The 14,437-nt window shown below is 39.5% G+C and overlaps 1 protein-coding gene across 2 annotated transcripts in view; it reads left to right on the top strand.

The window, feature by feature from the left end:
* Nucleotides 1-14,437, top strand: part of LOC131986603 (stromal interaction molecule 1-like) — a 48,001-nt gene that overhangs the window by 26,369 nt on the left and 7,195 nt on the right. The window contains exons 6-12 of one of the 2 annotated variants that reach the window (XM_059351637.1): nt 1,785-1,900; nt 3,919-4,093; nt 8,387-8,564; nt 9,293-9,460; nt 9,541-9,641; nt 11,362-11,597; nt 13,575-13,661. In XM_059351637.1, coding sequence (XP_059207620.1) covers nt 1,785-1,900; nt 3,919-4,093; nt 8,387-8,564; nt 9,293-9,460; nt 9,541-9,641; nt 11,362-11,597; nt 13,575-13,661 — 1,061 coding nt within the window. The remainder of the gene's footprint in view (nt 1-1,784; nt 1,901-3,918; nt 4,094-8,386; nt 8,565-9,292; nt 9,461-9,540; nt 9,642-11,361; nt 11,598-13,574; nt 13,662-14,437) is intronic. The other variant, XM_059351638.1, reaches the window with a different exon arrangement.

Raw genomic sequence — 14,437 nt, 5'->3', positions numbered from 1 at the left:
AAAAAGTTTTACAGTATTGCTTACAGTAAACAAAATATCCATGAAACACACATGAGCATTCTGAACAAAAAAACAACAGCAAAAAGCCCAGATAAAAAGGGGGGGAACAAAAAAAAAAAAAAAAAAAAAAAAAGCACAAAATTACTGTTGGCTCAGTGAAATGGGCTAATTGATTGGCAAACGCATGCACCTATCGGCCAATGCCGATACAAGTAAAAAGCGCAAATATCGGTCTGATATATCGGCCGGCTGATATATATATTGACCTCTAATACTTTTTTTTTTTTCTTTTTTTAATTCCCAAAAGGTTTGTGAGATCTTCTTCTACCACTGACATTGCCAACTTTCCTAGTTAGAGAAAAGGTGAAATATAAAGCAAGATTGCTTTTGCATGTGCTCTCCAAACCACTATATCTTCCCCTGAAAAACACACCCAAGTTGTGACTACTTGCTGAAATACACAGTGGAGGTATTCATTTCCAAATACAACAAGATCTCCAACCTAAAGGACAGAATAGGCCTTTTGTCAACACCACCCATAACATCCCAAATGAGCCTTTTTCGAGACCAATTTTCAGTTCCAGTACAGAGCGGATCATTCTTTTTTCTTTTTCTTTTTTTCTTTTTTTACCTCTAATACTGATGAATAACTTTAAAATGTGATGATTATGAAACAAGTTCTGAAGTGGCTATTTTCTGTGATTTCTAAGTGAATTTATTGATGTTTATTTGGGGTGGTGGGGATGCCATTCTGGTAAAAATTCCCACTGAAAAGCTGCAATTATATTTTTGCTCTTGTGATATTTTACAAATTGTTTAAATCAAATCAAAATGACTTTATTTATCCCCGAGGGGAAATTCAGTAGTTGAAAGTATTTCACATTGAGCATGATTTTGCTCATAAACATTCTTATATCCTCTGACTAATGTCCATGGCAGAGATATACTTTCCTTCTGTGTCTATCTTTCTTATTCTGGTTCCTAAAATTGCAAATGAACACATCTTAAACAAGGTATCTAGCCTAACCTAACAATCTAGAACATGGGTCTCAAACTGGCGTCCCGCGGGCCAATTGCGGCCCTCATGACGATATTTTGTGGCCTCCACCTTGATATGAAAGTTTAATGTGAGTTTTATTTGAATGGCACTTTACCATGTTGTGTGTGGAAGGTCCCTTTATTTACTTTTTTTGGTAATTTAGTGTCCTTTTTAATAATTTTGTGTCTTTTTTTTAAATGGTTTTGTGTCTTTTTAAAAAAATAATTGTGTGTCTTTTTTGGTAATTCTGTATCTTTTTTTTTGTAATTTCGTGTCTTTTTGGTAATTTTGTGTCTTTTTTGGTCATTTTGTGTCTTTTTTTAAAATAATTGTATGTCTTTTTTTGGTAATTCTGTGTATTTTGTGGTCATTTTTTGTCTTTTTTAAGTAATTTAGTGTCTTTTTTTTTTTGGTCATTTTGTGTCTTTTTAAAGTAATTTAGTTTTTTCTGTCATTTTGTGTCTTTTTTTTTGGTAATTTTGATACTGCCTCCAGCGGCCCCCAGGTAATTTGAGTTTGAGACCCCTGATCTAGAACAGTCTTGATGTTACAACATTCACTCGTAGGTCTCCACTTTCAGATCTCAGATGTCGGAGTGTCCTTGAACACACCAGTTTTTGAGAGCACCAGTAGCACCACACAACCATGACAATGTTTGTTTCTAGGTTGCCACTTCCTGTAGAGGTTAAACTCACCCTGAGCTGTTCCTCTTTAACTCATTAATGACCCCTTTTCCTTTCCACAGGCTGGCTGTGAAGAACACCACACTGACTCTGTCTGTGCTGAAGATTTTAGACAGAAGTCATGCTCAGAAACTGCAACTCAAAGCTCTGGACATCGTGCTGTTTGGCCCGCCGCCAGGTGTGTGTGTGTGTGTGTGTGTGTGTGCCTGTGTGTGTGTGTGTGTGTGTGGTATGACATGTGATATGAAACTGTGTGATATCGGTGTTTGTTTGGTAATAAGAGATAAGGTTTAGTGTAAGGCTTATTAAATTGGCTGTTATTATGAAATTTTACAACATTACATACTATAACTTTTTTTAAATTACATTTGGACGACAAACTATACTGTGACCTTTTTTTATGAAATTTCAAGACATGCTTTACTAGGACTTTTTTTTTCATGAAATTTGATGACATACTATACTGCCCTACAAAGTCTAACTGCAGTAACTACATTTTTGGATGTCTGTTTTATCTTGTGACAAAGTTTTAGATTTCAATTTTGCTTTATTTCAGAAAAAGAATGTTATAAAAATTGCAGTTACTTCAAAATCTAACTGAAAACCAAACCAGACCACAGTAAGTTCAACTGTGATACAGTGTAGCCTTGTATTTCTTCATTGTGTTGAATAGTGAAGGCAAGAATAATAGAAATTATTAATGTATTTGATAAAGAAATTATTATCTAGATAGTGATTTAGGTTAAAAAGTGAGATAAAATGATATTAAGACTAAAATATAACATTACTTTATGATATAAAGTCTAAAATACACAAATCTTTGAATACAGTTGTTAAACACTTTAAATACACTTATAACAAAATCAAGTTAAAAATGTTTATTCACTGAAAACAAAAAGCTGAAAGAAGACAAAACGTTGTTGCTGCACTCTTCTGGGGTCAAAGGTCAAATAATTTGTCATGATTTTTGAGCGTAAAAATTACATCATAAATACCTGTAGAAATAAGTGTCCTATCACTTACCTACATATAACCCATTTGGCTGGCCAGTTAAAAAACGTTAAAAAAAACCCTTTAAAGCAGTTTTTCTCAGTTTTACCCTTTGCTAGTTACTGCAGTTAGACTTTGTAGGGCAGTATACTATGACTTTTTTTTTCATGAAATATGGAAGACATTCCTCTGGTCCCATAGATCAGTCTTTTAACTATTAATTTAGTGTAATTGTTCCTTTTGCACACTTTGTACAGTTATTGGCAAAGACTATCTCCACCTCCCTACACTTGTAAGTGTAATTCATTTGTGAATAAATAGACAAAACACACAAAGTTAAAGTTGAATTAGATTTTTAGTAGGGCCGGGACTTTAACAATTTTTTTTAACACGTTAATTTTTGTGTAATTAATTAATCTTAACTAACGCGTTAAAAAAATGTATGCATTTTAATCACACTTATTTTTGCACCGCGGAACGTTTCTCACTGGATGAGTTTCAGGCGGACCGATTATACTGGAGCACCAACTAGCGTTCATGAGTTCAGACAACAACAAACCACAGTGAACATGAAGGAAGAAGCTGATGAGACGCTTTGGTTGGCCCCGTGGATGATGGGACGTTTTGTTACAAAAAACCAACGGATGGAAGCGTCGATAAGAGCATGGTTGTGTTGCTATGCAACAAGGAATTCACATATCACCGCAGCACATCCAGCCTCAAGTATCACCTCAATGCTAAACATACAGCAGCTAGCGGCTAGTGTGGTAGCTAGCGTGGATTGTGTTTTACTTAAAAAAACAAAGTATTCTAGTTTACAGAAGGTCTACCTGCCTATAGGCTACCTGAATTTCTTAAATGTCCTATATTTCTAAATATGATTGCTACACTTAATGGCAAAAATTGCACTGGTCTGTTGGACATGAACAAAAATAAACAATATTTTTGTTGCTTAAGCTTCTGTTTTCAGTCATTATTCAATGGTATACTAAAAATCCATGTGAAAAAAATTCTCAGGTCAAATATTTATATGCGATTAAAATACGATTAATTTCGATTAATTAATTACAAAGCCTCTAATTACTTAAATAATTTTTTTTAATCGAGTCCCGGTCCTAATTCTTAGCAATTGTCCTTTGAAAATGTTGCCTAGATGTGGTGACAATACTAATATTGTGGATCCTTTTGGCCTGTTTGTGCCAACAGGCCGACACAACCGGTGGAAGGATCTGGTTCTGGGTGTTTCCATCCTGATGGCACTGGGTGGCTGCTGGTTTGCCTACGTCCAGAACAGGAAGTCCAGAGATGACCTGGGAAAGCTGGTGAAGGACCTGGAGGGTCTGCAGAGGGCCGAGCAGAGCCTGCTGGACCTTCAGGAGAAGTAAGTCCATCAAACCTGCAGTATCTGTGCACCTGATGCATACTGACACCTCACAGATACTTTCACTTTTAACATGTTGTCTTGTGTTTTAGTCAGAAAAAGTCTAAAGACCAGATTTTAGAAGAATGGGGACACGCCGGACAAACGCACCACATTTTTTCCCCGTTTCAATTTTTGATGGGAGCCACTTCATCAAGATTGCGGATCGGACATGGCAGCCATATAGAATCTATGAGAATGAATATATCTTCCAAGCCACTCAGAAGGCCAATTTTAGTTTCAAAATATATTTTTTTTGGGTCAAGGAATCATTTAAAGCTATTGAGAATATCACTAGATGATTATTTGATCAAATAGATATGATCATTTTAGCCATGTTTTAACTTAATTTCCAACTCAGTTCCTAAGCAGTTGGACATATATTGATAAAGGTCATATACAGTACATGTATTTTGAAAAATTGGTAACATGAATACATTCAATTGAACTTTATTAGCTTCACTTTTATAATTTATTACATTTACAACCACAACGATCTTTGCAATTCCAGTGTGCCTTCATGCATGAGCACCTTGCACCACAGCCACATGCACCTTTAGCGCATGTTATCAATTTTTCAGAATACATGAACTGTATATGACCTATTATAAATATATATATATATATAATAAATGATTCTTCGACCCAGAAAATGTCGATTTTGACACCAAGATTGACCTTTTAAGTGGCTTGGAAGATATATTGGTTCTCATAGACTTTATATGGCTGCCATCTCCGATCCACAATCTTGATGAAGTGGCTCCAACCAAAAATGTAAATCTATGGTGATGGAGAGCATGTGGAAAAAATTTGGTGCTTTTGTCCGGCGTGTGCCCTTTATTTATCTATTTGTTAAACAGGTGGAGACAAGAAGTAGGTTCACATGCAAACACATGTACCACTGTCATGGTAGGATTAATTCTGAACTCATGAACAGCAGCTGAAAAACTCCTGATCATAAACAGACTGGTTCTATTTATTTTATAATTACATTTAATTAACCGTGAAGACTGAGCTGCAGCCACCAGGAGGAAATAACTCATCTACTGTGTGTGTGTGTCTGTGTGTGTGTGTGCAGACTGTCTCTGCAGAAGAGTCCTTATATGGTCAAAGAATAGCCGACAGCTCAGTCTGCAGGCTCTCTCGCTCACACACACACTCCACCGTACACAAAGGCATCTCACATTTTCACACTTGGCACAGAATCACAGTGTGTACCGTGTTGTAACATGTTTCACAGCTCTTTCAACCGCAACAGATACAGTAACTAGGATTGCTCTAACATCCTAATCTGGTTCTGCAACTGAAACAAGTAATACTATACTGCTACTCTTACTACGACTAGCATTAAAGAGCCTGGTGCACTTTCTGGGGACTTGATCCATAATCCACGTTGATAACCGTTATAATGGGATGCCAATATTGCCAACATTACATTTACATTTATTTATTTAGCTTTGATACAAAGTGACTTACAGGAAAAAAGAGGAACAATCAAGGTATAGTGCAATAAGAGTCATTAGTGCAGCAATGAGTGCTGGTGATGATTCTATAACCCATTTAAGGCAGGAAAGCATTACCGCATTTCTACCATTAAAACCAGGAGCGCTGTTGCGTTATTCTACCATTAAGGCCGGGAAAGCAGATACGTCGTTTTGTAGTATTTGTAGTTTTTTTTCACCTATTTTCAGTCTCTTGGCCAATGAAATGCATCAGAATACATGTGGAAGTGTAGCAATGCAACATGGGACTTTTTTTCAGAACTTTGAAATCATGGTGGAAGGCGACTATAGCGGAGGAGCTCAGATGTAAGTGACGGAAGAGATCTTGATGAAAACAGCGCCGATGCTTTTATTGCTGATCCGGACTTTGAACCCTCAGAACCAATCAACCGGGATTTATGGATGAGGAATATGTTTTTAGACAACATATTTTTACCGAAGAACAGACATCTGGAGATAATAACAATAATAATACTAATTGATTGTGATGATGATATAAGAAATCATGACTGTTTATGTCTTATATTACTTTATACGTCGTTGAGTACCCTGAAAAGTGCAATATATAAAATGTATTATTATTATTATTATTTTTTTATTACAGTAGGCTGATGAGAACTATGTCTATTTCTTCCAATGGTCATATCATGTTTGCATCTTGCTAATGGGCATGTATTAGTATTATGCATAGGATTTTTATTCAGTCAAATGTAACATTTGCTGAGTTTGTTGATTTAAAAAAAAAAAAAAAACTTTATTGAAGGTTTGGACAAATAAACTCAACTTCTCATGAAAGCCACGGGTATAAGCTCTCAAATACTTTTTGAATTTCATTTCTATCTGCGTCAGAGGCTGAAAAACTTCTGTTGAATTTCCAGAAAAACAACTTGTCGATTACAAGGCTAAAGCAGACACGTCCAAACTGCTCCATAAAGGGCCATGTGGCTGCAGGTTTTGCTTCCAACCAGGCAGAAGCACAACAGGCACAAGCCATTTAACCAACCAGTCTCAGTGTTCAAACAGCTGATCAGTCAAATCTGCAGACAAAGTAGCTGTAGTACTGAAGTAGAGCTGTACGTCCACGTGTCAGCAGCTGGACTTGATCCAATGTCAGTAAATTAGAATAACGCAGGTGGTAATTTACTGCCGACAGGTCACATGTACCGTTACACACACACACACACACACACACGCACACACACACACACACAGACCCCCCTCAACCCCTCTCCAACCTTCAGACTGAAGCTTACACAGCTTCACCTGCTTCCACCAACAGTCATTTAAAAACAATATGACTTCCGATTAAAGGTTGATTTTCATTTTTTTTTAAAAACAACAATTGGTCAGTTAAAGCACTAGATGTAGTAGTACAATAGGGCTGTTTCCACTACTGGGCAATACCCGGAATGAGGCGGGTCTCACTTGCAGAAACACCCCTAATTTGAATACGAGCAGTCAGGAGCTGGCTTTTGTTGGGACTTTTTTCGTCCCTGTAGAAGAGCAGGGTCTTTTTTCTCCCCTGAAAACAGCCTGGTTACTGATTGAATAGATCACTAAGCAGGATGTGACGTAGTACTCTACACGACAACAACACACGCCATTTGTAAAAGCCGGCGAAGCAGTGTTCCCAACTTAGCGACTTTGTTGCTAAATTTAGCGCCTTTTCAGAACCCCTTAGCAGTTAGCTACAGTTACCTACAGTTAGCTCTGTAGCAGTACAGTGTGTATTTGCTGCTGCTGCAGGAGGTGTTCACTTAGCAATCTCTGTTTGTTTACAAGCACCAGACACTCTGTACACAGTTAGTGATGCAGGTTAATTCACAATCACTATGTTTATGATCAGGGGAGACTCTTTGCATAATTAGCCATGCTGCTTTCAGCTGCTGACGTTGTGCACAGTTAGCGACGGTGAAAACCATACGTCACCTCCAGAGTCAGTAAATCACTCTGGGGGCTAACTTGTAGTTGAGACACACAGAGTGAGAGGACTTTTGAGAGGGTGTGGCCTGAGACTTTCCTGGTGGCCACTCTTCCCCTAGTGGAAACACGGCTATTGTCACTAACAGTAGGAGTAAATGTCATCATTGCAAATTCCTAAAGGCATATTATATACTGAACAAAAATATAAACGCCCCATGTCAAATATTGATGCCACATGGAGTTAACAACTCTAAGTGAACATGTGCTGACTTTTACTGGTACAATAGGATTATTTCTCTTGATCTGTGAAACATTTTTAATCCATCTCTCTGTCAGTGAGCATTTGCTCAGTGATGCATTAAAAGGCCACCCCAAAATGTCAAGTTTTGTCATCAGTCATCATGGCTCAGATGTCTCAGGTCATGCTAGATGCAGGGATGTCCCCAACATGTTCAATGGATTGTCACTCCTTTGCAGATGCCAATATCAAGATGTAATGGACGGTGATCTGAAGATTAGTCATTCACAAAAAATACATTTCATTCGTCTCACATGTTGTATTACCCTAATGTTAATAAAAACTCTAAAATTTGACAAAGGGAGTTTATAATTTTGTTCAGTGTAAAAAATAATCAAATGTCCTAGGTCTAATGAGTGGTGGCAGTAATACAGCACTAGAAGTAACATTGATGGTAGTATGACTACAGTCATTGCATATATTGGTTTTGACAACAACTAATATTTAACATTTTAAATATTGTGTTAGTAATCCAGTGCCTATTTAAACAAGACAAAATGCATAATAAATAAAGATACATTTGACCGTCAGGCTGCAGAAGGCTCAGGAGGAGCAGCGCTGCGTCCAGGTGGAGAAGGTGAAGGTGGAGGAGGAACTGAGGAGTGAGATCAACTCGACCAAACAGGAAGCTCAGCGTCTCCGAGAGCTCAGAGAGGGAACCGAGAACGAGAGGAGCCGGCAGAAGTACGCCGAGGAGGAGCTGGAACAGGTAGGCGGGTCATGTGGTTGGACAGTCTGGCTTAATCATTTATTTCTTTGCCACATTTAATCATAACGATCTGCTCTCGCTGTGCTGTCAAGCTTAACAAAGAATTGTCTCTCTGTTACTGTTGCTGATCCTGTGTGTGTGTCATAATAGATTTGGATTTTTCATTAGTTTTAGTGGTCATTTCGTTGTGAATTTTTATTTTCAAATTCAGTAGGTTTTAATTAGTTTAAAGAGTGAGTTTGCTTTAGTTTAGTTTTTATTTTATTTTTAAAAAGCTTAGTTTTAGTTTAGTTATTATTAGTTTTAGTGTTAGTTTTAGTTTTTGTAATGGGCTATGTGTTCGGTGCGAGATTCAAAGAGGTCATAATACATTTTGCATTTATTTCCTTTGGTTTATCCATCTCAGCCCCAATAAGGTTATTCAGTATTACAGTTCCATGTGTTTTGAATTTTGGTTTGAGTGTAGACATCCCAGTCTCAGTAAACATATTTACCATGTGTTCCTGCATGTTCACTAACAGAATCCTCTTTCTAATAGAAACACTGGATTATGTATGAAAAAAGTTGACAAGAGATGAAAACGAAGGGCATCTTCAGTATAATTGATTGTTAGTTTTAGTTTAGTTTTGTAACCACACAATACAGTCTCAGTTCGTTATTGTTTTTAAAAACTCTTGTTTTTATTTTTATTTCAGTTAACGATAACAATCTTGGTTTGTACATTGTAGGTACGTATGGCGCTGAAGCAGGCAGAGAGGGAGCTGGAGTCGCGGGTTCACTGGGCTCCACCGGAGTCCCTGCAGAAGTGGCTGCAGCTGACGCACGAGGTTGAAGTTCAGTACTACAACATCAAGAAACAGAGTGCGGAGAGGCAGCTGCTGCAGGCCAGGGAGGGGGTAAGGACAGCAACAGCACACTGACAACACTGAAACACACACTGATGATGATGATGATGATGGGTATTGCGATGCTTCAGGCAGAAAAGATCAAGAAGAAGAGGAGCTCTCTGTTCGGGACGTTTCATGTGGCTCACAGCTCCTCACTGGACGATGTCGACCACAAGATCCTCTCTGCCAAGTGAGTGACCTTTGACCCAGAATAGACATAATTGCAACACCTGTAAACAAAAACATTCACTTAACAAGTATAAAGTTAATTTTAATAGTGATGGCAGATTTATGTATATTTTACAAAATGTTCAACAGGCCGTGGCTTTCAGACAACCCTGTGTCCAGTTTTTGACATTGTGTAAATCATAAATAACAACTGTTTTTTAACAGTTGCATACACAGTAGAACACATCGCCTCTCAGCAGTTAAAAATTGGCCCTTTGATACCGCTGTTTCAAGCCATGATATTTACGGCTCTGTAACGTCTTGCCTAGACTGTGGAAGTGCCAGAGGTGGGATCAAGTCATTCCGGCTCTGTGATCCCTTCAGAGGTAGTCACAGAGGTGTAAAATTGGTAGGACTGTTGAGCGAGGGATCACTATGAACCGTCCAAGCCGGCAAGGCTTAAAATATGTGACGTATCATCAGAAACATCAAATAAATCAAATCAAAATTACTTTATTTATCCCCGAGGAGAAATTCAATTTGAACAGGAATGGAGCCAGAACAGTGCCTTGTGGAGCCCCTGTGCTGCTCAATGTCCCAGAAACACAGTTCCCCAACCTGACATACTGTGGTCTTCCTGTCAGGTAATCTGTGATCCAGGAGATGAAGGAAAGATCCACTTCCATCTCTGTGAGCTTGTTTTTGAGTATGTTGGGTTAGATGGTGTTGAATGTTGAAAACTGCAGGGGGTCGAGTTTGTCTTTGACTTCAGTAGGCGTAGAATCAGCCGCTCCAAGGTCTTCATGGTGGCTCCCACTGTCCGACAATCAATAAATCATGTTCAGAAACATGTACAACAACTGCGGCCGCCGTCGCTAACTGTCCACCAAGTGTCCACCGTTTATTGTAAACAAACCGGAATCACTTATTGTATGCAAAGTGTCCACTGCTTGTTGTAAACAAACCGGCATCGGTAACTGTACACAAAGCGTCCGCCCCTGATTGTAAACAAACGGAGGTCGCTAAGTGAATGCATACTGCTGCAGCACATACACACTGTACTGCTACAGAGCTAACTGTGCAGCACTTCTGCTACTGCTACTCTGTTTCGTGTCACTATCGTCTCCTCCCACCTCGTTCCGCGATAGCAGACTGCACTATGAATCAACATGAATATCACGCCTTCGTGGGATCATTATGAATGCCATAAGGCGAAAAACCGGCACAGATCTTTACGGCAACATTGTGGGACTTATGCAGGAACGCATAATGCATAGCTGTGTTTCGACTAGGGATAAAGTGACTACCGGGAAAGTCTCAGGCCACGCCCTCTCCAAAATGTCCGTTCACTCTGTGTCTCCATTACAAGTTAGCCCCCATTTAGGATTTAGAGACTCCGGAGGTGACGTATGGTTTTCACCGTCACTAACTGTTCACAATGTCAGCAGCATGGCTAATTATGCACAGAGTCTCTGCTGATCATAAGCATAGTGATTGTGAATTAACAGCATCGCTAACTGTGCACAGAGTGTCTGGTGCTTGTTGTCAACAAACAGAGATCGCTAAGTGAACACCTCCTGCAGCAGCAGCACATACACACTGTACTGCTACAGAGCTAACTGTAGCTAACTGCCGCTAACGGCGCCTCTTCTTAACAAGCCAGCCTCCGAAACAGCCTGTATGAAAGGCCAATTGTTTCTTACCTGCTGAAGTTCCTCCTGTTAACACCCCTCCCCCCTCAGACAGGCCTTGGCTGAGGTGACAGCAGCCCTGCGTGAGAAGCTCCATCGCTGGCAGCAGATCGAGTGTCTGACAGGTTTCTGTTTGGTCAATAACCCGGGTCTGGGGGCGCTAGCTGCCTCCCTCAACCTGGACCCATCCTTCCTCGGCCTGCGACCTCCGACCCCTCAACACCTCATTCTCTCCGATGACCTCGACGATATGGACGAGGACATCCTGTCTCCTGGGACGCTGCAGTGTAAGTCATGAGTAGTTTTGCTGTTCAAGATCTGAAAAGTTCTGGTTTTAAACAAGTACTGTGTGTATCACATCTTCTTCCTCTGTGCCACAAAGGCTCCAGTGTTGTTAAAACACATCAGCGAGCCACACTGTTGCACTGACTGACACGCTCCTTTATTACCATGAATGCTGATTGATGTGCTGTTGGGCTACAGTAGGTGAGGTCGAATTGTAACGGTTTGACAGTGCCGGGGTGCCAGTCAGAGTTTTTCTTTTGTATTTTGATTTGTCAAACTTACACAGGACCCATGCCTACCCATTCATGGTCCCTACTAACAACCAGAAATCAAGTATGACCTTTTCCAAAGGAGACCCATTAAACAAAGACACACACACACACAAGAATTTGCAATTTAACACACCGATTATCCAATTTAGTGTCCCAAAATCAACCCATAGTTCAGACAACCAAAACACAAAAATAGTCTCTTTCTTTCAAACAAAAATAGTCTTCTTCGGGTACCCGAAAATAAACAAAATAATCAGTTTCTTGGAAATAAAAGTTGGTCGACCAAAACCCAAACTAAGTGCGGCCTCTGGCGTCTAATAGACGAGCTTTGACAGCGGCGTTGCCTCCAAGTTGCCCGCAAAAGGCGGAAAAGGACCATCAGGTTGAAGCCAGGAGTTTTGGAGCATGACGATTAATCCAATGGTGAGAAGCGAACACTACAACATATAAAAAAGAAGATTACTTTATTAATCCCACAATTCAACCTCTGCATTTAACCCATCCTTTTTTTTTTTTTTACACACAAGTGAACACACCGTGCAAGGAGCAGTGGGTAGCACATTACTGCGCCCGGGGAGCTGTGCAGGGGGTATAGGTGCCTTGCTCAAGGGCACTTCAGTCCTTGACCTGTCAGTATCGGGATTGGAACCGGTGACTCTCCAGTTACAAGCCCGATTCCTAACCTCTAGGCCACGGACTGAAAACCCACCACCAGGTATTGCCAGGCTAACGAAGCCGACACTAGACGGACTAGACCTCTTCCTCATCAGTAGCTGCGGGCCGCCATCTTGAGTTCCATATACCGGCATTTTTTGATTTGCTGAACAGTGGGCGTGTTATAGTCCGGGGCGTTCCTGGACGTATGACAGCATCGCTACAGAATGGTCTGATGCATACTGGAGGTTTTCTCCGATTTCGAAGGCATACTTCATAGCATAGAATGCATAGTATTGCATGAGATGGCACAGACATCCAGAAAAAAATAAAAAAATTATTTTGATGTACAAATGAATCTCTTAAATGAAGGCGGCTGTGGCTCAGTTGGTAGAGCGGGTTGCCCACCGATCGGAGGGTTGGTGGTTTGATCCCTGAACATGGCAGCCTAAAAGTCGAAGTATCCTTGAGCAAGATGCTGAACCCCAGATTGCTCCCGATGCTGCGTTCATCGGTGTGTGAATGAATTCCCAATGGTTGCAGGTGGCACCGTTTAGGGTAGCCTCTGCCACCAGTATGAATGTGTGTGTGAACAGGTGAATGAGTAATAGTGTAAAGCGTTTTGAGTGGTCCAAAGCGACAAGAAAAGCGCTATGTAAGTGCAGGTCCATTTACCATTCACCATGAAAGTCCCCACGTTTGAAAAGTGTGTTTGGACAACAATGGAGCTCTATGGCACAGAGTCAATTCTACTCAAGTCTGGAGATATAAAAGTCTTGTTAAAGTGATTAAAGACGTTGAAATCGCTGTAGAATTGTCCTTTAAATCCTGATAGAGCACCACTAATGACTTCAGGTTTCTTACAGAGGCTGGTAAAGGACAAACTGTACAAGAAATGGATTTCTTTTCTGTTTGAAAACCTCAGAAAAAAATAATTAAACATCTTTACCCGACCTCATCTTCTCTCCTGTGGTCCGCTCACTGTCTCATCCCCTCTCTGATTGGTCCTTTTTTTTCCTGGCATTTCTCTCTCTCTTGATTGGTTCCCTCCAGACGCAGCATGGCAGATGGACCGGCGAGTGAGCGACCTCTGGCCCCTGAGTGGCATCGCAGACACACAGTCACCATGGAAACACTCCGGTTGGCCCTTCCCTCCTTAAGCTTCCCTCCCTCTGATTGGTTCATACCTCTGTGTGATTAACGAGCGGCAACAATTAAATACAACAGTAAAATCGTAAACTTAAATTCCGAAGTACAAATAGTAAATGCTGAAAAGAAACTACTACATATTAAAATATTAATAATAATAATAATAATAATAATAATAATAATAATAATAATAATAATAATAATAATAATAATGAGGTAATATTGCAAGGCCCTGTGGAAACTTTTAATGTGGAATTGCATAAAAAAAATATAAAAATAACCAAGCAAAATTACTTTTAGAAATGTCATCTAAGCTATTCAAGATATGCTATTTATAATGTGTGCTATGTTATTATTAAATACATTTATTTTTTAATTATAAATTTATGTGCAAAGGAAAACTCAGGTAGTTTTAAGGAAGCAGCAGCTATAAAATAAACTTTTTTCCCCCGAAGTTACCAATTTAAAAATAATAAATAGCAAACAATTAATTTCCTTGAATCTGAATTGTATAATTTTCAAATATTCAAATAAGAACTTTACACTTTAAAACAGAGGTATAAATCAACCAGAAGTTGGCGTTCACATGGTGCATTAGGTGTTAGCCTACTGATGGCTGTCAGGCAATGTTGCTGACTCACTTTAAGGCAATTTTTCTTATTCAGAGTGTTTTTGCACACTAGTATTAGTACTTTCACTCATGTAAAAGATACGATAGGTATTTGAGCACAGGTTTTGGATTTGGCCCCTGTACAGACACCAAACCT

Source organism: Centropristis striata, chromosome 15, assembly GCF_030273125.1.
Source record: "Centropristis striata isolate RG_2023a ecotype Rhode Island chromosome 15, C.striata_1.0, whole genome shotgun sequence".
Lineage (NCBI taxonomy): Eukaryota > Metazoa > Chordata > Actinopteri > Perciformes > Serranidae > Centropristis > Centropristis striata.
Note: the sequence above shows the minus strand (reverse complement) of the source record. Positions and strands in the feature narration are given on the sequence as shown.